The sequence below is a fragment of the Acanthochromis polyacanthus genome, chromosome 14, assembly GCF_021347895.1.
Source record: "Acanthochromis polyacanthus isolate Apoly-LR-REF ecotype Palm Island chromosome 14, KAUST_Apoly_ChrSc, whole genome shotgun sequence".
NCBI lineage: Eukaryota > Metazoa > Chordata > Actinopteri > Pomacentridae > Acanthochromis > Acanthochromis polyacanthus.
In genome coordinates this window covers 5,774,702-5,799,064 of record NC_067126.1, presented here as the reverse complement: position 1 = coordinate 5,799,064, position 24,363 = coordinate 5,774,702, and the positions used below count along the sequence as shown (strand labels likewise).

At 41.1% G+C, this 24,363-nt stretch overlaps 3 protein-coding genes across 4 annotated transcripts in view; 2 read left to right on the top strand and 1 right to left on the bottom strand.

The window, feature by feature from the left end:
- wars2 (tryptophanyl tRNA synthetase 2, mitochondrial) overlaps positions 1 to 24,363 on the bottom strand; it is a 76,192-nt gene that overhangs the window by 51,264 nt on the left and 565 nt on the right. The window lies entirely within an intron of this gene.
- LOC127537184 (tripartite motif-containing protein 16-like) lies at positions 1,640 to 23,125 on the top strand. The gene is given in 3 exon segments (XM_051959130.1): positions 1,640 to 1,815; positions 1,818 to 3,164; positions 21,957 to 23,125. Coding segments are annotated over 3 exon segments (1,662 nt in total). The 5' UTR covers position 1,640; the 3' UTR covers positions 22,097 to 23,125.
- On the top strand, positions 8,454 to 14,441 carry LOC127537185 (E3 ubiquitin/ISG15 ligase TRIM25-like). Its single transcript, XM_051959133.1, has 2 exons — positions 8,454 to 9,583; positions 14,300 to 14,441. The coding sequence occupies exons 1-2, from the start codon at positions 8,454 to 8,456 to the stop codon at positions 14,340 to 14,342; spliced, it is 1,173 nt and encodes a 390-aa protein (XP_051815093.1). The 3' UTR covers positions 14,343 to 14,441.

Genomic DNA, 24,363 nt, shown 5'->3' with positions numbered 1-24,363 from the left:
GGAAACATTTCAAGTTATTTTTTATCAAGTTGTCAGTCAATTTGGCTGATTCTTTAACCATTTTGAAAAAAATCTGAGTAACTTTTGAGTTTTTGAGAATTCAAGAGAATTCTAAGTCGTTTTGTCTTGTTTGAAGTCATTGGAGACATTTTTGTCAGAGGATCCCACATAAACAGAGCAGAACGTCCAGATTTAATCACTCTTGTTTGTACTTTACCAAATTTGGAGAATTCTGAGTCATTTTGGAAAAGTTTTAAATCATGATGGTGAATTTTGAATCACTTTGGAAACATTTCAAGTCATTATCGTCAGATTTTAAGTGATTTGCAACAATTCTTTAACCATTTTGAAAAAATAAAATAAAATCTGAGTCGCTTTGGAAAAGTTTCAGAGAATTTTAAGTCATTTTGGAAACATTGTTGTCAGTCAGTCCCACATAGTGTCCAGATTTAATTACTCCTGTTTCAATTTTTTTTTTTTTTTTTTGGAATTTGCAGAATTCTGACTCACTTTGGGAACATTTGGAGTCATTTTGAATGACTTTTTTTTAAAACCATTTTGAAGATTTTGTGAGTCACTTTGGAGAAGTTTTGAATCATTCTGAGAATCTTGAATCATTTTGGAATGTTTTGAGTCATTTTTTTTTTGACAGATTCTAAGTCAATGTGAAAATAGTGTTGTCAGTGGATCCCACATAAACAGAGAACGTCCTACTTTAATCACTCCTGTTTCTGTTTTACATCTTCAGTTATAGTCACTCTTACTAATGAAGAAGTCTAGTTATGAATGACAGCTTCTCTGATAAAACATCACATTTTATGTATATCTGGTCCAAATATTGGCTATCATCTTTCATGATTACCAATAATTGGCATCAGAATCGGCCCTAAAAGAAAAAAAACTGTCTCTGGTTGAAATCCTAACTCAAAGCACATTAGTTTACTCTCAGATGTAGGTGGCTTTGGATGAAACTGTAGAACTGGAGTTTAGATCCTCATTAAAACTTTACTGTCTGATCCACTTCTGATGCTCACATTTTGTCCTTTTAGGTTTGAAGTTTTCTAATCTGTTCTTAAATGTTTTGTAGGTACAAACAAATAAAATACAATTATTATCATTGTTGTTTTATTAGTTTTCATTACAACATCAATTTACAGAGCTACAGTAAGATAATATGGGATAAAAGTGGCAAACGTATCAGTCTAGCTTCAGCTTCCTAAAGGTTTTGCAAATTTTCAGAAATTTGCGGATTTTTTTTGCTGAATTTTTGGATTTTATTCAGACAAGGAAACAATATTTATTTGGTAAATGAGGACAACAGGAGGGTTAAACTGCCGTCTGACAGTTGAATGAGAAATAAGATCTGCTGTAAAAAGATTCAACATTCAGCGTCTCTCTGCTTCTCCTGGAATGAAGCTCAACCTGAAAACCTACTTTGTCTTCCTGCTATACTCTGTTCACACCTTTCCTGGTTCCTCCCTTCAGATCTGAACTCTGACGACGGCTGGAAGAAGCTGACAGGAATCATTCACTGCAGGAACATGTGATTCAGAGATCAGAGCTCAGACTAGTACTAGACTAGTACTAGTCTCAGGTACGAGGAAGTCAAACACAAACAGTCTGTTTGAGCGAGAGGAGAAATGGCACAGCAAAGAAATCAGACGGATTCAGAGAAATTCTCTTGTTCCATCTGTCTGGATCTCCTGAAGGATCCGGTGACTACTACCTGTGGACACAGCTACTGCATGGACTGTATTAAAACACACTGGGATAGAGAGGATGGTACCAGAATCTACAGCTGCCCTCAGTGCAGGAAGATTTCACACCGAGGCCTGTCCTGCAGAAAAGCACCATGTTAGCAGAGTTAGTGGAGGATCTGAAGAAGACCAGACTCCAAGCTGCAGATCTCTGCTATGCTGGACCTGAAGATGTGTCCTGTGACGTCTGCACTGGGAGGAAGATGAAGGCTGTCAGGTCCTGTCTGGTCTGTTTGGCCTCTTATTGTGAAATTCACCTCCAGCCTCACTATGATTCACCTCCATTAAAGAAACACCAGCTGGTGGAGCCCTCCAAGAACCTCCAGGAGAACATCTGCTCTCGTCATGGTAAGATGATGGAGATTTTCTGTCTCACTGATCAGCAGTTGATCTGTTATCTCTGCACCATGGATGAACATAAAGGACATGAAACCGTCTCAGCAGCAGTAGAAAGGAAGAAGAAGCAGAAGGAGCTGGAGGTGAGTCGACTGAACGTCCAGCAGAGAATCCAGGACAGACAGAAAGACGTGGAGCTGCTCCAACAGGAGATGAAGGACATCAAAGTCTCTGCTGATAAAACAGTGGAGGACAGTGAGGAGATGTTCACCCACATGATCCGTCTCATCCAGAAAAGGGGCCGAGATGTGGAGCAGCAGATCAGATCCCAGCAGAAGACGGAAGAGAGTCGAGTCAAAGAGCTTCAGGAGAAGCTGGAGGAGGAGATCAGAGATCTGAAGAGGAAAGACGCTGAGCTGAAGCAGCTCTCAGATACACCAGATCACAGCCACTTCCTCCACAACTACCCCTCAGTGTCAGCACTCACTAAGTCCAAACCCTCATCCAATGTCATCATCCGTCCTCTGAGACACTTTCAGGACGTGACAGCAGCTGTGAAAGAGCTCAGAGATCAGCTACAGGACATTCTGAGGGACACGTGGACAAACATCTCACTGGCAATCACTGAAGTGGATGTTCTACTGCCACAACCAGAACCAAAGACCAGAGATGAGTTCTTAAAATATTCAAGAGAAATCACTCTGGATCCAAACACAGCACACAGACAGCTGTTATTATCTGAAGGAGACAGAAAAGTAACATTTACCAAACTTCAAGACTATCCTGATCATCCAGACAGATTCACCAGATGGTCTCAGGTCCTGAGTAAAGAGAGTCTGACTGGACGTTCTTACTGGGAGGTGGAGTGGAGAGGAGGAGTTAAAGTAGCGGTCGCATACAAGAGTATCTGCAGAAAAGGAAAGTCAGATGAATGTGGATTTGGATTCAATGATAAATCTTGGTCTTTATATTGTGGCACCAACAGTTCTACATTTCAGTACAACATCATCCAAACTCCCGTCTCTGGTCCTCGGTCCTCCAGAATTGGAGTCTATCTGGATCACAGAGCAGGTATTCTGTCTTTCTACAGTGTCTCTGAAACCATGACTCTCCTCCACAGAGTCCAGACCACATTCACTGAACCCATACATGCTGGAGTTCGGCTTTCAGGCAGTCTATTTGTTCGTTTTGGTTTTGGAGACACTGCAGAGTTCCTTCAACTCAAATAGAGTAACTCCAGTGTCTGAGAGTCGGTTCATGTCCAGCCCTGATGTAAGTTCATCATCTAAGGTTTACTTCTGTAGTTGCAGCATTAATTAGTCACATGACGACAGAACTGATTGATTCTTAAATGTTTCTCTCATTTTTAAATCTGTTTCAGCTTCTGAAACTTTTCTTGATTTTAGTCTTCACATCTGACAGAAACTGAATGTTTTGTTTGTTTTTGATTCAAACTGTTGAATTGTTGAACTGTGGGGATTCAAATGTTTGTTTTAGTATTTTCTGGTATTTTACGCTCAGAATGATTGACTGAGAAAATAATCATCATGAAATAATCATTAACTGAAGTCCTGGAATCAATAGTTTCATCATTTCTGTTGATTGAGCTGAGATTATTGTTCATGAATAACCTGTTTTTTTTTTGAGTGATAGTTTTTACAGGAGAAATATTTGAACATCTGCATCAGTTTGACACATGAAATCACTAAATTCACATTTTATTCTTTACATTTTATTATAAATATTTCCCTGTTTTCACATTTTACCTTCTCAGAAACTATTTTGCAGCTCAAGAGTTTGAATGAAAATGTAACAGTGAATGACTTTTAACGTCCTTCTGAATCTGATTTGAATTCATGTTTCTTCATTCTCATGTTAGTGATGCATTTAAGGAACCAGCTGAGGTGAAGGAAAAACCAACTTTTTATTCAAATGTGCATTCATTTCTCTTTCACAGGTATATTTGTACAGAATGTGTTGGATATGTATTTTACTGTGGATTTTCTGTTCAACACTTATGATATTTTAATGCAGTCAGTAGCCATTTCATAATGTGACTTGATGATTTGTTAAAATGTTGTTTTGCTTCTAAACTGTTGACAAACTTGTGATTCAGCTTCATGTTAATCTGCAAATAAACAACAATAAATGAACAGAGTCTGGATTCTGTCATTGATGTTCTAATTACAGATTGAAATGATTATTCTATATTTGATATTTTTGTCATTTCTTCTCCTGTAAATTGTATTAAAGGGGTTAATGTTCCTTCAGTTGTGTCACAAAGTGTCTCATTTTAACAAAACTCACAAGGGGTAATTCCAAGACTCCTCAGATTTGGTCTGTTCATACATCAGGCCTTAATGATGAAAAGTTATTCAAATCTTCCACAACAGTCAAAGAGCTTTGATGCTTCACTATGAAACAGGAAGTGATGTCTAACTCCCCTGTACATGCTTCAATCAAACTTTACATGTTTAAATAGAGTCCTGTCCTGACCACATCCACATGTTACAGCCCGGTCTCACGGGGATTCGTGAAACTGTCACGTCAGTTTTTGTTTCGGTTTTGTGCGCACCAACACGATGTCGTCATGTTTTTCGTGCCGCTCACCACGAGTGAAACCCGCTGTGGTAATCACATCTGAAAGTGGTTTATACCGGCGGATTCATGACGATCTAAGCTGTCCATCGGCGTTTGCGGCCGCCGCTTCGGCCGCCGGACATTCTTTAAATTCCTATGCAAATTCGGCGGATTCATGACGATTTAAGCTGTCCATCGGCGTTTGCCATTGCGGCCGCCAGACATCCGGCGGCAGCAGCGGCCGCCATGGCGGCCGCAAACGCCGATGGACAGCTTAAATCGTCATGAATCCGCCGGTATAAACCACTTTCAGATGTGATCCGGCGGCCGCAATGGTGGCCGCGGCGGCGGCCGCAAACGCCGATGGACAGCTTAGATCGTCATGAATCCGCCTAATTTGTATAGGAATTTAAAGAATGTCCGGCGGCCGAAGCGGAGGCCGCAAACGCCGATGGACAGCTTAGATCGTCATGAATCCGCCTAATTTGCATAGGAATTTAAAGAATGTCCGGCGGCCGAAGCGGAGGCCGCAAACGCCGATGGACAGCTTAGATCGTCATGAATCCGCCGGTATAAACCACTTTCAGGTGTGATTACCACAGCGGGTTTCGCTCGTGGTGAGCAGCACGAAAAACATGACGACATCGTGTTGGTGCGCACGAAACCGAAACAAAAACTGACGTGACAGTTTCACGAATCCCCGTGAGACCGTGTTGCATGTTAATATCCATTTACAGTCATAGCGCCACCTGCTGGTGACAGGAAATTACATGTTTTATGCTTTGATGTAATTTTATTATTAGAAATCTCGACTCCTTTAAAGCTTTAATTAGACTTATTGTGGAATTAAAGTTAAAAATTTTAATTTTTCCCATTGATCAGTTTCTGTAGTTCTGACATGCATTCCAGAATGATAAGCATATGTCTAGATTTAATATTTAATAGTAAAATGAACAATTATTGCTAAATAAAATGCTCCACTTCAGGTCTCTCTGTCTGTCATCACTGTGGTCTCAGAAATGTCTCTGAACAAGAAACACAAACCAGGAAGTTAGCTTCTCTCACAGCAGCTAATGCTATGCTAACAGCTAATGGCTAAGTTAGAAGGCAGCCACAGGTTAACCTGAAACAGAGTCTGGAAAATAATAACTAATAAAGATTCTAGATCTGGACCCTAAAAGAGATCCATCCATCCATCCATTCTCTATACACCACTTTATCCTCATTAGGGTCATGGGGGGTGCTGGAGTCTATCCCAGCTGACTCGGGTGAAGGCAGGGGACACCCTGGACAGGTCACCAGTCTGTCACAGGGCTACATATACAGACAAACAATCACACTCACATTCACACCTACAGGCAATTTAGAGTAACCAATTAACCTCAGCATATTTTTGGACTGTGGGAGGAAGCCGGAGAACCCGGAGAAAACCCACGCATGCACAGGGAGAACATGCAAACTCCATGCAGAAAGATCCCAACCCGGGATTCGAACCGGGATCTTCTTGCTGCAAGGCGAAAGTGCTAACCACTACGCCGCTGTGCAGCCATAAAAGAGATACAAAAGAGAAATATCAATACAAGAACAGCAGATGGAACTGCTCTTCTTGGAAATGTTTTGAGTCATTTTTGTCAGATTTTTACGTCATTTTGAACAATTCTGTAACCCTTTCGAAAAAATCTGAGTCGCTACGGAAAGTTTTTAGAAAATTTTAAATCCTTTTGGAAAATTTTGAGAGTCGACCCCATATAAACACAGGAAAGCGTCCACATTTAATCACTCCTATTTGTTCTTTACCAAATTTGGAGAACTCTGAGTCAGTTCAGGAACATTTCGAGTCATTTTGGACGACTTTCTAACCATTTTGAAGATTTTTTTAAATAATTTTGGAAATGTTTTGAGTCATTTTTTGACAGATTCTAAGTCAATGTGAAAATAGTGTTGTCAGTGGATCCCACATAAACAGAGAACGTCCTACTTTAATCACTCCTGTTTCTGTTTTACATCTTCAGTTATAGTCACTCTTACTAATGAAGAAGTCTAGTTATGAATGACAGCTTCTCTGATAAAACATCACATTTTATGTATATCTGGTCCAAATATTGGCTATCATCTTTCATGATTACCAATAATTGTCATCAGAATGGGTCCTAAAAGAAAAAAACTGTCTCTGGTTGAAATCCTAACTCAAAGCACATTAATTTACTCTCAGATGTAGGTGGCTTTGGATGAAACTGTAGAAGTGGAGTTCAGATCTTCATTAAAACTTTACTGTCTGATCCACTTCTGATGCTCACATTTTGTCCTTTTGGGTTTGAAGTTTTCTAATCTGTTCTTGAATGTTTTGTAGGTACAAACAAATAAAATACAATTACAATCATTTTTATTTTATTATTATTTTTCATTAAAACATCAATTTACAGAGCTATAGTAAGGGACAAAAGTGACCAGTTTATCAGTGCAGTGATTTACAGCAGAGTACTGGTGTTTGTTTTATTTATTTGTATTAAAATTCAGTGTTTAACGTGTGGAATCTTTACAAAACTCTGTATCTCCACTTCTTGCTCTTCTACTGTTATATTATTTTCCTGATTATCCTCCTTTTGTCTTCTCTGTCGAAGCGTTTTCGGTTTTAAAAGTTGATTTACAAAAACTATTAGCATATAACAGATGTGTGGCTGCTATTAAAGACATTTTAACAGCTGGAATTGAGAGTATTACATCATTTTAACCAAAAGAAGACTTTAACCTGCTGTATCAAACATCTGTATGGTTTCTCTGTGTGCAGAAAGTAAAATTAGATGAGAAATGTTTGTGTTTGTGTCATTTGGCTCCACTGAGATGCTTGTGATCAGGAGCGATGTTGGTTTAAAAAAGAGACTCCACCAAAGTCTGAACAATGAGAACGTGGAATATTTTCATCACTGCGTTTTTGACGAGCGTATTTTTATGACTGAGGAAATCTGAGTACATTTTTTAACCCTCATGTCGTCCTGTGGGTCAAAATGACACAGTTAAAAGTTTTGAAATGTGAAAAAATATGTTTTCACAGTGAAACTTCTGATGTCCACATTTTCAACATTTCTGGGAAATCTTTGAACATTTTTTGGTTTAAAAAAGAAATGTTAAAAATGTTTCCTAAAAACATTCACATAAAAATCAACCAAAAATCCAGCAAATTTCACTGATTTTGGCTGATCTTTATGTGAATGTTCTAAAAGAAAATATTAGAAGTTTTACTGATATGTATGGAATTACTTTAGATGTTTTTCAGAAATTTTTTTGGAACATTTTTACTCATTTTTAAAAATATTTACAAGACTTTTCTTGCCAAATTTGTTTTTTTTTTAAAATAAAACATTTAAGGGAAACCTTTGAGGAATTATTGGAATTTTCTTCCTGAAGGTTTTGCAAATTTTCAGAAATTTGGGAAATTTTTTTGCTGAATTTTTGGATTTTTTTCAGACAAGGAAACAATATTTTTGTTAAACGAAGACAACAGGAGGGTTGAACAGAAATGAGCTCTGCTGTATAGAGATTCAACACTCAGCGTCTCTCTGCTCCTCCTGGAATGAAGCTCAACCTGAAAACCTACTTTTTCTTCCTGCTCTACTCTGTCCACACCTTTCCTGGTTCCTCCCTTCAGATCTGAACTCTGACGACGGCTGGAAGAAGCTGACAGGAATCATTCACTGCAGGAACACGTGATTTAGAGATCAGAGGTCAGACTAGTCTCAGGTACGAGGAAGTCAAACACAGTCTGTTTGAGCGAGAGGAGAAATGGCGCAGCAAAGAAATCAGACGGATTCAGAGAAATTCTCTTGTTCCATCTGTCTGGATCTTCTGAAGGATCCGGTGACTACTACCTGTGGACACAGCTACTGCATGGACTGTATTAAAACACACTGGGATAGAGAGGATGGTACCAGACTCTACAGCTGCCCTCAGTGCAGGAAGATTTTCACACTGAGGCCTGTCCTGCAGAAAAGCACCATGTTAGCAGAGTTAGTGGAGGATCTGAAGAAGACCAGACTCCAAGCTGCTGATCTCTGCTATGCTGGACCTGAAGATGTGTCCTGTGACGTCTGCACTGGGAGGAAGATGAAGGCTGTCAGGTCCTGTCTGGTCTGTTTGGCCTCTTATTGTGAAATTCACCTCCAGCCTCACTATGATTCACCTCCATTAAAGAAACACCAGCTGGTGGAGCCCTCCAAGAACCTCCAGGAGAACATCTGCTCCCATCATGGTAAGATGATGGAGATTTTCTGTCTCACTGATCAGCAGTTGATCTGTTATCTCTGCACCATGGATGAACATAAAGGACATGAAACCGTCTCAGCAGCAGTAGAAAGGAAGAAGAAGCAGAAGGAGCTGGAGGTGAGTCGACTGAACATCCAGCAGAGAATCCAGGATAGACAGAAAGACGTGGAGCTGCTCCAACAGGAGATGAAGGACATCAAAGTCTCTGCTGATAAAACAGTGGAGGACAGTGAGGAGATGTTCACCCACGTGATCCGTCTCATCCAGAAAAGAGGCCGAAATGTGAAGCAGCAGATCAGATCCCAGCAGAAGACGGAAGAGAGTCGAGTCAAAGAGCTTCAGGAGAAGCTGGAGGAGGAGATCAGAGATCTGAAGAGGGAAGACGCTGAGCTGAAGCAGCTCTCAGATACACCAGATCACAGCCACTTCTTCCACAACTACCCCTCAGTGTCAGCACTCACTGAGTCCAAACCCTCATCCAACGTCATCATCCAGCCTCTGAGACACTTTGAGGACGTGACAGCAGCTGTGAAAGAGCTCAGAGATCAGCTACAGGACATTCTGAGGGACACGTGGACAAACATCTCACTGGCAATCACTGAAGTGGATGTTCTACTGTCACAACCAGAACCAAAGACCAGAGATGAGTTGTTAAAATATTCGAGACCAATCACTCTGGATCCAAACACAGCAAACAGTTGGCTGTTATTATGTGAAGGGAACAGAAAAGTGACATTAATGGAGGAAGACCGATGTTATCCTGATCATCCAGACAGATTCACTGAATGTTGTCAGGTCCTGAGTAAAGAGAGTCTGACTGGACGTTGTTACTGGGAGGTGGAGCGGAGCAGAGGAGGATTTGATGTAGCGGTGGCATACAAGAGTATCTGCAGAGAAGGAAGCTCAGATGAATGTGGATTTGGGCTCAATGATAAATCTTGGTCTTTATATTGTGGCATCAACAGTTATACATTTTGGTACAACAACATCCAAACTTCCATCTCTGGTCCTCGGTCCACCAGAATCGGAGTCTATCTCGATCACAGAGCAGGTATTCTGTCTTTCTACAGCATCTCTGAAACCATGACTCTCCTCTACAGAGTCCAGACCACATTCACTGAACCCTTACATTCTGGAGTTTGGCTTTCAGTGGGTCAGTCTAGTCCAGAGGTGTCCCAATTTTATCCACTGAGGGCCACATACATAGAAATATAGGAGGGGCTGGACCACCTATTAGAAATTAAGTATATAGCCTTAACTTTAGTCTATTAAAGTTAGAATGATCAATTAAAAGTGGTCAAATATGTTATATTGTTGAATATAATTAAAGACAAAACTGCCTTCATCACAGCTTTCCATAAATGGATCTTTATTTATTTATTCAGAAAAAGCTTCAGTAGCTCATTCTCAGAACAGCAGCCTCAGATTTATTCTTAGACAGAAGATTTACAGTGCAGAGAAAAAATAATAAAGGGGAAAATGGGACTGATAAATTTCAAGCTTGTTATTTAAGTTACTAGGCTTAGCAACACACCTAGTAACGTTCGTTTGAAACGGTTATCAACATTAACAGACTGAACTGGACTTAATAACAGGCGTGAATATAATTTTAGTAAATTGTTCTGGTGATTATCAACTGCACTGGGTATGTAAATCGGGCCATCCAGCTGCAGTGCTGATCCGATGCCACTCGTGCCAAAAATACGGACAAATGTCACCTGATCAAGGAGCAAATCTGCATCAGATGAGATCAGCTGACTTTGCATGTGCAGTGTGTGCACTGTGCACAGCGGTGTGTACCCTGTGTGTTAACAAGAAAAACGCATATCAGAAAGTGGTGCGTAAAAGCAGGGTAGTGACAGAATTGATGCTTTGTCATATGTGTACCTGCACATGCATGCTTATTCCGTCTGTTGTAACTCCACACAGCTTGTCCCATTTTGTCAGTTGAGTCTGACACAGCTTCAAAAATATCCATACCCGTTGTTGTGCCTTTTAGAGTCTTAAGATCGAGCAGCTCCTCTGTAACTCCAAAGTTCTCGTCCACTCCCCGCGAAAGAATTAGCAGCTGTGCTGTGTCTGTAGCATCAGTGCTCTCATCGCATGCGATGGAGTAAAAACCAAAAGCACAAGCTTTATCAGACAGTTTAATGTTGGCTGACAAGTCTTCAGTGCGTCGCACAACTGTATTTCTGGACATGCTGACGTTGTTTAAGTCCTGCATTTTTTTACGGGCACATTATTTCTGCGACTTTAACGAGGCAGTGTTTTATGAGGTCTCCACCTGAAAATGGCTTGCCATGTCTTGCGATGAGTTGGGCGACCTCGTAGCTGGCTATTGTAGCCTTTTCCTGGACTTTTTGAGCACGAAAAAAATACTGTTGCTGACCCTGCAGGATAGCTACCATTTGCTTTACTTTCTGCTGTCGCTGACCACCAGTGTAGGATGCATAGGCCTGATATTTGGTTTCATAATGACGTTGTACATTATACTCTTTCAGAACTGCCACAGTTTCAGTGCAGATCAAACAGACACACTTCCCCTTGAACTCTTTGAAGAAATATTCACTCTCCCATCGTGTCTGAAATTTTCTGCACTCACTTTCTACTTTTTGCTTCTTTGGTTCTGACATGTTTAGTAACTTGGGGTAAATTTCTTCTGTGATTTTCCTTTTTGGTGGAGCAACTGCCTTAATCAACAGTAGCTCCCCCTGGTGTTAAAACTAAGAAGTGCAATACACTCAGGCAAAAGTTGAAATGCGGGCCATATTGTATTCTACTTGTAAAATTTCTTGCGGGCCAATTAAAAATGGACCGCGGGCGGCCATAGTTTGGACACCCCTGATTTAGTCATTTCAGTACTGTTGAGTTCCTTCAACTCAAATAGAGTAACTCCAGTGTCTGAGGGTCGGTTCATGTTCAGCCCTGATGTAAGTTCATCATCTAAGGTTTACTTCTGTAGTTGCAGCATTAATTAGTCACATGACAACAGAACTGATTGATTCTTAAATGTTTCACTCATTTTTAAATCTGCTTTCAGCTTCTGAAACTTTTCTTGATTTCATTTTTCATATCTGACAGAAACTGAATGTTTTGTGTGTTTTGGATTCAAACTGTTGAATTGTTGAACTGTGGAGGATTCAAATGTTTGTTTTAGTATTTTCAGGTATTTTACACTCAAAATGATTGACTGAGAAAATAATCATCATGAAATAATCTTTAACTGAAGTCCTGGAATCAATAGTTTCATCATTTCTGTTGATTGAGCTGAGATTATTGTTGATGAATAACCCGTTGTGTTTTTGAGTGATACAGTTTTTACAGGAGAAACATTTAAACATCTGCATCAGTTTGACACATGAAATCACTAAATTCACATTTTATTTGTTGTATTTTATAATAAATATTTCTCTGTTTTCACATTTTACCTTCTCAGAAACTATTTTGCAGCTTAAGAGTTTGAATGAAAATGTAACAGTGAACGACTTTTAACGTCCTTCTGAATCTGATCTGAATTCATTTTTCTTCAATCTCATGTTAGTGATGCATTTAAGGAACCAGCTGAGGTGAAGGAAAAAGCAGCTTTGTATTCAAATGTGCATTCATTTCTCTTTCACAGGGATATTTGTACAGAATGTGTTGGATTTCTATTTTATTGTGGATTTTCTGGTCAACACTTATGATATTTTATTGCAGTCAGATGTCATTTAATAATCTGACTTGGTGATTTTTATATATGTAGTTTTGCTTCTAAACTGTGGACAAACTTGTGATTCATCCTCATGTTGATCTAATCAAATCAAATAAACAACAATAAATAAACAGAGTCTGGATTCTGTCATTGATGCTCTAATTATGCGCTGAAATGATTATTTGATATTTGTCATTTTTTCTCCTGTAAATTGTATTAATGGGTTAATGTTCCTTCAGTTGTATCCGAAAGTGTCTCATTTTAACAAATGTAACTCCAAGACTCCTCAGATTTGGTCCGTTTATAATCAGGCCTTAATGATGAAAAGTTATTAAAATCTTCCACAACAGTCACAGGGCTTTGAAGCTTCACCATGAAACTAGAAAAGTCTTAGAAAATTTTAAATCCTTTTGGAAATATTTTGTGAGTTGATCCCACATAAACACAGGAAAGTGTCCTCATTTAATCACTCCTATTTGTACTTTACCAAATTTGGAGAAATCTGAGTCACTTTAGGAACATTTTGAGTCATTTTGAATGACTTTTTAACCATTTAAGATTTTTTTTAAATCACTTTGAAAATGTTTTAACAATGTTTTGGGGGCAAATTTCAAGTCAGTTTGGACTTTTTTCACTGTTTGAAAAAAATCTGAGTCATTTTGGAGAGTTTTCAGTTATTTTGGAGAAACTTTCATCAGTGGATCTCACATAAACAGAGCAGAGCGTCATGATTTAATCACTCCTGTTTCTGTTTTACAGAATATTATCAGAATTTTTCATCATTGTGGAAACATTTCAAGTTATTTTTATTAAGTTTTCAGTCAACTTGACTGATTCTTTAACCATTTTGAAAAAAAATCTGAGTTTATTTTGGGTTTTTGAGAATTCCAGAGAATTTTAAGTCAATTTGTCTTGTTTTAAGTCATTGCAGACTGTTTTGTCAGAGGATCCCACATAAACAGAGCAGAACGTCCAGATTTAATCACTCTTGTTTGTACTTTACCAAATGTGGAGAATTCTGAGTCATTTTGGAAAAGTTTTAAATCATGATGGTTAATTTTGAATCGCTTTGGAAACATTTCAAGTCATTATCGTCAGATTTTAAGTGATTTGCAACAATTCTTTAACCATTTTGAAAAAAATAAAATAAAATCTGAGTCGCTTTGGAAAAGTTTCAGAGAATTTTAAGTCATTTTGGAAACATTGTTGTCAGTCAGTCCCACATAAATAGATCAAAGTGTCCAGATTTAATTACTCCTGTTTCTATTTTTTTCGGAATTTGCAGAATTCTGACTCACTTTGAGAACATTTGGAGTCATTTTGAATGACTTTTTTAAAAACCATTTTGAAGATTTTGTGTCACTTTGGAGAAGTTTTGAATCATTCTGAGAATCTTGAATCATTTTGGAATGTTTTGAGTCATTTTTTGACAGATTCTAAGTCAATGTGAAAATAGTGTTGTCAGTGGATCCCACATAAACAGAGAACGTCCTACTTTAATCACTCCTGTTTCTGTTTTACATCTTCAGTTATAGTCACTCTTACTAATGAAGAAGTCTTGTTATGAATGACAGCTTCTCTGATAAAACATCACATTTTATGTATATCTGGTCCAAATATCAGTTATTGGTCTTTCATGATTACCAATAATTGGCATCAGAATGGGTCCAAAAAGAAAAAAACTGTCTCTGGTTGAAATCCTAACTCAAAGCACATGAGTTTACTCTCAGATGTAGGTGGCTTTGGATGAAACTGTAGAACTGGAGTTTAGATCTTCATTAAAACTTTACTGTCTGATCCACTTCTGATGCTCACATTTTGTCCTTTTAGGTTTGAAGTTTTCTAATCTGTTCTTAAATGTTTTGTAGGTACAAACAAATAAAATACAATTATTATCATTGTTGTTTTATTAGTTTTCATTACAACATCAATTTGTAGAGCTACAGTAAGATAATATGGGATAAAAGTGACCAGTTTATCAGTGCAGTGATTTACAGCAGAGTACTGGTGTTTGTTTTATTTATTTGTATTAAAATTCAGTATTTAACATGAGGAATCTTTACAAAACTCTGTATCTCCACTTTTTGCTCTTCTACTGTTATATTATTTTCCTGATTATCCTCTTTTTGTCTTGTCTGTCGAAGCATTTTCTGTTTTAAAAGTTTATTAACAAAAACTATTAGCATATGACAGGTGTGTGGCTGCTATTAAAGACATTTTAGTAGCTGGAATTGAGAGTATTACATAATTTTAACCACAAAAGAAGACTTTAACCTGCTGTATCAAACATCTGTACGGTTTCTCTGAGTGCAGAAAATAAAATTAGATGAGAAATGTTTGTGTCATTTAGCTCCACTGAGATGCTTGTGATCAGGAGCGATGTTGGTTTAAAAAAGCGACTCCACCAAAGTCTGAACAATGTCCATCCATCCATCCATTTTCCTCCGCTTATCCGGGGCCGGGTCGCGGGGGCAGCAGGCGAAGCAGGTCGTTCCAGACGTCCCTCCCCCCAGCGACGCTTTCCAGCTCTTCCTGGGGGATCCCGAGGCGTTCCCAGGCCAGACGAGATATATAATCTCTCCAGCGAGTTCTGGGTCTGCCCCGTGGTCTCCTCCCAGACGGACGTGCTCGGAAAACCTCCAGAGGAAGTCTCCCTGGAGGCATCCGAATCAGGTGGCCAAACCACCTCAACTGGCTCCTTTCGATGCGAAGGAGCAGCGGCTCTACTCCGAGCTCCCTCCGGATGTCTGAGCTCCTCACCCTATCTCTAAGGCTGAGCCCAGCCACCCTACGGAGGAAGCTCATTTTGGCCGCTTGTATCCGCGATCTTGTTCTTTTGGTCACTACCCAAAGCTCATGACCATAGGTGAGGGTTGGAACGTAGATGGACTGGTAAATCGAGAGCTTCGCCTTACGGTTCAGCTCCCTCTTCACCACGACGGTTCGGTACAACGCCCGCATTACTGCTGATGCCGCACCAATCCGCCTGTCCATCTCTCGCTCCATTTTCCCATCACTCGTGAACAAGATCCCGAGATACTTTAACTCCTTCGCTTGGGGAAGCAACTCCCCCCCAACCCGGAGGAAGCACTCCACCGGTTTCCGGCAGAGAACCATGGCCTTGGACTTGGAGGTGCTGATCCGCATCCCCGCTGCTTCACACTCGGCTGCAAACCGCTCCAGTGCGTGCCGGAGGTCACGGTCTGAGGATGCCAACAAAACCACATCATTTGCAAAAAGCAGAGAAGCGATCCTGAGGCTCCCAACCCGAAAACCCTCCCCACCATGACTGCGCCTTGAAATCCTGTCCATGAAAACCACAAACAGGATTGGAGACAAGGGGCAGCCCAGTCCCCTCGGGGGACACGGTCGTAGGCCTTCTCCAGATCTACAAAACACATGTAGATTGGCAGGTCATACTCCCATGACACCTAGGGCTGAGTACCGAACTTCGGTTCTTTAATGGCACCGACCGAAATGTTTCGGTAGTAATGAGTATCGAAATAAGCCTCGTCTTTCGGTTCCATGTTCCGGTACTTATCACGTGATTATGATAAAGCAAACCTGTGATTGGCTGTAACATTACACGTGATTGCGGCAAGCCGGAAAAAAAACATGCTGCCCATTCACAGACAGGTTTCACGTTAGGTGCATTGAATTTACTGCAGTTGTGTAGCGTGTCGTCGAAGCAAGAGTACCTGGCTGCAGCAGGAGGTCCCTCTCCGTCGAAGTGGGAATAGATGCCTCTGAGGTCTAAAACGTGGCTCTACTTTTGTAAAATGGACGCCAATAGTGTGTGGTGCAGTATATGCCAAAGCGGGTGGTAAACTCCATCTAAGGCTAAATACCAGCACGAGACCGATAGTCGGCAAGTACCTTAAGGGAAAGTTGAAAAGAACTTTGAAGAGAGAGTTCAAGAGGGCGTGAAACCGTTAAGAGGTAAACGGGTGGGGTCCGCGCAGTCCGCCCAGGGGATTCAACTCGGCGGGCCAGGGGCGGCCGGTCGGTGCGGAAGGATCCCCTCGCGGGACCTCTCGCCGGGTGCGGGCCGTCCCCCGCCGAGCGCATTTCCTCCGCGGCGGTGCGCCGCGACCGGCTCCGGGTCAGCCAGGAAGGGTCTGGGGGCGAAGGTGGCTCAGTATGTACTGAACTGTACATTGCTTGCAAATGTTCTTTTGCACTGGAAATCACTGGAAAATTAAACTCAAGATGTGAAAAGTAATGTGTAATGCAATTTTCATTCTGTTAGAGTATATATTGTAAAACTGGTATCGAAAAAGTATCGTTTAGGAACCGGTATCGAAGTGAGGTATCGGAATTGGTACCGGTATCGAAACTTTTAGATTGATACCCAGCCCTAATGACACCCTCAGCAGCTCCGCAAGGGTAAAGAGCTGGTCCGCTTTTCCACGACCGGGACGGAATCCGCATTGCTCCTCCTGAATCCGAGGTTCGACTATCGGTCGGATCCTTCCTTCCAGCACCCTAGAGTAAACTTTCCCGGGGAGGCTGAGAAGTGTGATACCGCGGTAGTTGGCACACACTCTCCGATCCCCCTTTTTAAAAATAGGGACCACCACCCCGGTCTGCCACTCCCCAGGTACTGTACCCGATGCCCACGCGACATTGTATAGATGTTACGGCCACAGCCGTATTTTGGCTCCTCCCCTGTGTTTGTGTGTGCGCTCCTCCCCTGTGCTTTGTGTGTGCGTGAGTGCTTGTGTGTACGTGAGTGCTTGTGTGTACGTGTGTGTGTGTGGCTATCAATCTTCCCAGGCTGCCGGCAATCCGCTCCACCTGTGCTGGGTAATTGGAATCAGGTGCTGTGCTCTCGTCAGCCAATCCAGTGCGGCCCTGGTTCAGCATAAGAAGCCGGAGTGCCTGAGAATCGTCGGCTTGTCACTGTACTCCAGTCTTGCCCATGTGCCTCATCGCCTTAGAAACTTTGTTAGCCATCCGGTCGCTCTGTTATTGTGGAGGCACTAGTCTTTTTCGTTGCTGTTGTTTACACACGCTGTGTTTAGGTTTATTGGGTACATTTACGATCTTTTTGTTAAATTGATAGCTCTAGTTTAGAGTCTCTTTTTGTTCTCATTTATATTTATTTTTACGTCGTGACTAGTGTCCTCCGTTTTTCTTTTATTTTGTACCTCATTTTCATTTCTTTATAATAAATATCTTTAAAGCCATAACCATCTGGCTCTTATCTTGCTTCCCTTACCCACTACACGAGCCAGGGTTGTAACAATAGATGTGTCAACCAAGACAGTCCAACAATGTCCAGAGCCTTCAGCATCTCAGGGCGAATCTCGTCCACACCTGGCGCCTTGCCACCAAGGAGCTTTTAAACTACCTCGGCGACCTCTGCCACGGATATGGACGCAGATACCCCTGAGTCTTCAGGCTCTGCCTCCTCCATAGAGGACGTGTTTACCGGGTTCAGGAGTTCCTCGAAGTGCTCTTTCCACCGCCCGACGATATCCCCAGTACGGGTCAACAGTTCTCCACCCCGACCATACACAGCCTGAGCGAAGCCCTGTCTCCCCTTCCTGAGGCGTTGAATGGTTTGCCAGAACTTCCCCGAGGTCGACCAAAAGCCCTTCTCCATGGCCTCCCCGAACTCCTCCCACACCCGAGTTTTAGCTTCCACAACTGCCGCAGCTGCCGCCCTTTTGGCCAGCCGGTACCTGTCAGCTGCTTCAGGAGACCCCCGAGCCAACCAGGCTCAAAAAGTCTCCTTTTTCAGCCTGACGGCCTCCCTCACCGCTGGTGTCCACGAGCGGGTCCTTGGATTGCCGCCGCAACAGGCACCAGTGACCTTCAGACCACAGCTCCTAACAGCTGCTTCTGCAATGGAGGCTTTGAACATGGACCACTCAGAATCCATGTCCCCAACCTCCCCTGGGATGCAGGAGAAACTCTTCCGGAGGTGGGAGTTGAAAACCCTACGGACAGGGTCCTCCGCCAGACGTTCCCAGTTCACCCGCATTACACGTTTAGGTTTACCAGGTCTGTCCGGCAGTCTTCCCCGCCATCGGATCCAACTCACCACCAGGTGGTGATCAGTTGACAGCTCTGCACCTCTCTTCACCCGAGTGTCCAAGACATACGGCCGCAGGTCTGACGATACGACTAGAAAGTCGATCATCGACCTTTGGCCTAAGGTGCACTGGTACCAAGTACACTTATGAGCAACCTTATGCTCGAACATGGTGTTTGTTATGGCCAAACCATGACTAGCACAGAAGTCCAATAACAAAAGACCACTCGGGTTCAGATCGGGCAGGCCGTTCCTCCCAATCACCCCCCTCCAGGTTTCTCCATCGTTGCCCACATGAGCGTTGAAGTCTCCCAGGAGAACTATGGAATCCCCGGGCGGTACCCCTTCCAGGACACCACCCAGAGACTCCAAGAAGGCCGAACACTCTGAACTGCTGTTCGGCGCATAAGCACAGACAACAGTCAGAGTTTTCCCCCCTGCAACACGAAGTCGCAGAGAGGCGACCCTCTCGTTCTCCGGGGAGAACTCCAACAAAGCGGCGCTCAGCTGGGGGCTTGTGAGTATCCCCACACCCGCCCGGCGCCTCTCTCCCTGGGCAACTCCGGAGTAGGAGAGAGTCCAACTCCTCTCCAGGATTCTGGTTCCAGAACCCTTGCTGTGCGTGGAGGCGAGCCCAACTATATCTAGCCGGTATCGCGCCACCTCCCGCACCAGCTCAGGTTCCTTCCCCGTCAGTGAGGTGACGTTCCACGTCCCCAGAGCTAGTCTACGCCACTAGGGAGCAGAAAATAAAATTAGATGAGAAATGTTTGTGTTTGTGTCATTTAGCTCCACTGAGATGCTTGTGATCAGGAGCGATGTTGGTTTAAAAAAGCGACTCCACCAAAGTCTGAACAATGTGAACGTGGAATATTTTCATCACTGCGTATTTGACAAGCGTATTTTATGACTGAGGAAATCTGAGTACGTTTTTTAACTCTCATGTCGTAATGTGGGTCAAAATTGATTTGGTTTAAAGTTTGGAAATGTGGAAAAAATATATATTTTCACAGTGAAACGTCTGATGTCCACATTTTCAACATTTTGGGGAAATCGTTGACCAATTTTTAGTTTTAAAAAAAAAGAAATGTTCAAAATGTTTCTTAAGAGCATCCACAGAAAAATCAACAAAAATCCAACAAATTTCACTGGATTTCGGTTGATTTTTATGTGAATGCTCTGAAAGAAAATATTAGAAGTTTTACTGATGTACATGGAATCACTTTAGATATTTTAGGATTTTTTTGGAAGATTTTTACTCATTTTTTTGAAAATATTTACAAGAATTTTCTTGCCAAATTTGGGGGATGTTTTGAAAAATAAAACTTTTAAGTGAAACTTAAGGAATTATTGAAATTTTCTTCCTGAAGGTTTTGCAAATTTTCAGAAATCTGGGGAATTTTTTTGCAAAATTTTTGGATTTTTTTAGACAGGGAAATTATATTTTTTGCTGCCAATAAATGAGGACAACATGAGGGTTAAACCGCTGTCTGAGGGTTGAATACAAATGAGGTCTGCTGTAAAAAGGTTCAGCGTCTCTCTGCTCTTCCTGGAATGAACTTCAGCCTGATGACCCTCCTCCTCCTGCTCTACTCTGTCCACACCTTTTCTGGTTCCTCCCTTCAGATCTGAACTCTGATGACGGCTGAAAGAAGCTGACAGGAAGCCGTTCACTGCAGGAACACGTGATTTATAGATCACAGCTCAGACTAGTTTCATGTAAGAGGAAGTCAAACACAGTCTGTTTGAGCGACAGGAGAAATGGCGCAGGAAAGAAATCAGACGGATTCAGAGAAATTCTCTTGTTCCATCTGTCTGGATCTCCTGAAGGATCCGGTGACTACTACCTGTGGACACAGCTACTGCATGGACTGTATTAAAACACACTGGGATGGAGAGGATGGTACCAGACTCTACAGCTGCCCTCAGTGCAGGAAGATTTTCACACCGAGGCCTGTCCTGCAGAAAAGCACCATGTTAGCAGAGTTAGTGGAGGATCTGAAGAAGACCAGACTCCAAGCTGCTGATCTCTGCTATGCTGGACCTGAAGATGTGTCCTGTGACGTCTGCACTGGGAGGAATATGAAGGCTGTCAGGTCCTGTCTGGTCTGTTTGGCCTCTTATTGTGAAATTCACCTCCAGCCTCACTATGATTCACCTCCATTTAAGAAACACCAGCTGGTGGAGCCCTCCAAGAACCTCCAGGAGAACATCTGCTCCCATCATGGTAAGATGATGGATATTTTCTGTCTCACTGATCAGCAGTTGATCTGTTATCTCTGCACCATGGATGAACATAAAGGACATGAAACCGTCTCAGCAGCAGCAGAAAGGAAGAAGAAGCAGAAGGAGCTGGAGGTGAGTCGACTGAAGATCCAGCAGAGAATCCAGGACAGACAGAAAGACGTGAAGCTGCTCCAACAGGAGATGAAGGACATCAAAGTCTCTGCTGATAAAACAGTGGAGGACAGTGAGGAGATGTTCACCCACGTGATCCGTCTCATCCAGAAAAGAGGCCGAGATGTGGAGCAGCAGATCAGATCCCAGCAGAAGACGGAAGAGAGTCGAGTCAAAGAGCTTCAGGAGAAGCTGGAGCAGGAGATCAGGGATCTGAAGAAGAAAGACGCTGAGCTGAAGCAGCTCTCAGATACACCAGATCACAGCCACTTCTTCCACAACTACCCCTCAGTGTCAGCACTCACTGAGTCCAAACCCTCATCCAATGTCATCATCCAGCCTCTGAGACACTTTGAGGACGTGACAGCAGCTGTGAAAGAGCTCAGAGATCATCTACAGGACATTCTGAGGGACACATGGACAAACATCTCACTGGCAATCACTGAAGTGGATGTTCTACTGCCACAACCAGAACCAAAGACCAGAGATGAGTTGTTAAAATATTCAAGAGAAATCACTCTGGATCCAAACACAGCACACAAATGGCTGATATTATCTGACGGTAACAGAAAAGTGACAGCAATGACAGAAGACCAATGTTATCCTGATCATCCAGATAGATTCACTGGATGGTCTCAGGTCCTGAGTAAAGAGAGTCTGACTGGACGTTGTTACTGGGAGGTGGAGTGGAGAGAAGGAGGAGTTGATGTAGCGGTCGCATACAAGAGTATCTGCAGAAAAGGAAGCGCAGATGAATGTGGATTTGGGCTCAATGATAAATCTTGGTCTTTACGTTGTAATGCCATCAGTTATACATTTTGGTACAACAACATCCAAACTCCCGTCTCTTGTCCTCGGTACTCCAGAATTGGAGTCTATCTGGATCACAGAGCAGGTATTCTGTCTTTCTACAGCGTCTCTGAAACCATGACTCTCCTCCACAGAGTCCAGACCACATTCACTGAACCCATACATGCTGGAGTTTGGCTTTCAGGCAGTCTATTTAGTCGTTTCGGTACTGCAGAGTTCCTTTAATTCAAATAGAGTAACTCCAGTGTCTGAGGGTCGGTTCATGTCCAGCTCTGATGTAAGTTCATCATCTAAGGTTTACTTCTGTAGTTGCAGCATTAATTAGTCACATGACAACAGAACTTATTGATTCTGAAATGTTTCACTCATTTTAAAATCTGCTTTCAGCTTCTGAAACTTTTCTTGATTTTATTTTTCATATCTGACAGAAACTGAATGTTTTGTGGGCTTTGGATTCAAAATTGTTGAATTGTTGAGCTGTGGAGGATTCAAATATTTGTTTGTTTTAGTATTTTCTGGTATTTTACACTCAGAATCATTGACAGAGAAAATAATCATCATGAAATAATCATTAACTGAAGTCGTGGAATCCATAGTTTCATCATTTATGTTGGATATTTTCTGTGAAAGCTGAGATTATTGTTGATGAACAACCAGTTAGTCTGAATGGAATTCAGTTAATGTTTAATGTTTGTGTGAATTTATCATCTAAAAGTAAAAAACTCTTCACTGAACCGCTGAGTGACATTTTGTACAAGTGAAATATTTAAACGTCTGCATCAGCTTAACCATGAAATCACTAAAATCACATTTTATTCTTTACATTTTATCATAAATATTTACCTGTTTTCACATTTTACCTTCTCAGAAACTATTTTGCAGCTTAAGAGTTTGAATGAAAATGTAACAGTGAATGACTTTTAACGTCCTTCTGAATCTGATCTGAATTCATTTTTCTTCAATCTCATGTTAGTGATGCATTTAAGGAACCAGCTGAGGTGAAGGAAAAACCAGCTTTGTATTCAAATGTGCATTCATTTCTCTTTCACAGGGATATTTGTACAGAATGTGTTGGATTTGTATTTTATTGTGGATTTTCTGGTCGACACTAATCATATTTTATTGCAGTCAGATGTCATTTAATAATCTGACTTGGTGATGTTTTAAAATTTTGTTTTGCTTCTAAACTGTGGACAAACTTGTGATTCATCCTCATGTTGATCTAATCAAATCAAATAAACAACAATAAATAAACAGAGTCTGGATTCTGTCATTGATGCTCTAATTATACATTGAAATGATTATTCTATATTTGATATTTTTGTCGTTTTTTCTCCTGTAAACTGTATTAAAGGGGTTAATGTTCCTTCAGTTGTATCCGAAAGTGTCTCAGTTTAACAAATGTAACTCCAAGACTCCTCAGATTTGGTCCATTTATAATCAGGCCTTAAGGATGAAAAGTTATTAAAATCTTCCACAACAGTCACAGGGCTTTGAAGCTTCACCATGAAACTAGAAAAGTCTTAAAAAATTTTAAATCCTTTTGGAAACATTTTGTGAGTTGATCCCACATAAACACAGGAAAGTGTCCTCATTTAATCATGTCTATTTGTACTGTACCAAATTTGGAGAAATCTGAGTCACTTTAGGATCAGTTTGAGTCATTTTGGACGACTTTTTAACCATTTAGAGGATTTTTGTAAATCATTTTGGAAATGTTTTGACTTTTTTTTTTTTTCAAATTTTAAGTCAGATTGGATACATTTTTTTTCACCCTTAAAAACTATGAGTTGGTTTGGAAAAGTTTTAGAGAATTTTAAGTCATTTTGGAAACATTGTTGTCAGTCAGTCCCACATAAATAGATCAAAGTGTCCAGATTTAATCACTCCTGTTTCTTTTTTTTTTTTTAATTTACAGAATTCTGAGTCCCTTTGGGAACACTTGGAGTCATTTTGAATGACTTTTTTTTAAACCATTTTGAAGATTTTGCGAGTCACTTTGGAGAAGTTTTGAAGCACATTAGTTTACTCTCAGATGTAGGTGGCTTTGGATGAAACTGTAGAAGTGGAGTTTAGATCCTCATTAAAACTTTACTGTCTGATCCACTTGTGATGCTCACATTTTGTCCTTTTAGGTTTGAAGTTTTCTAATGCGTTCTTGAATGTTTTATAGCTACAAACAAATAAAATACAATTATTATCATTGTTATTTTATTATTATTGTTCATTAAAACATCAATTTACAGAGCTATAGTAAGATAATATGGGATAACAGTGACCAGTTTATCAGTGCAGTGATTTACAGCAGAGTACTGGTGTTCGTTTTGTTATTTATTTGTTTCGAAATTCAATATTTAACATGACATATATTTACAAAACTCTATATCTCCACTTCTTGCTTTTCTACTGTCGTATTATTTTTCCTGAATATCCTCTTTTTTTCTTGTCTGTTGAAGCATTTTCTGTTTTTATAAGTTGCTTTACAAAAACTA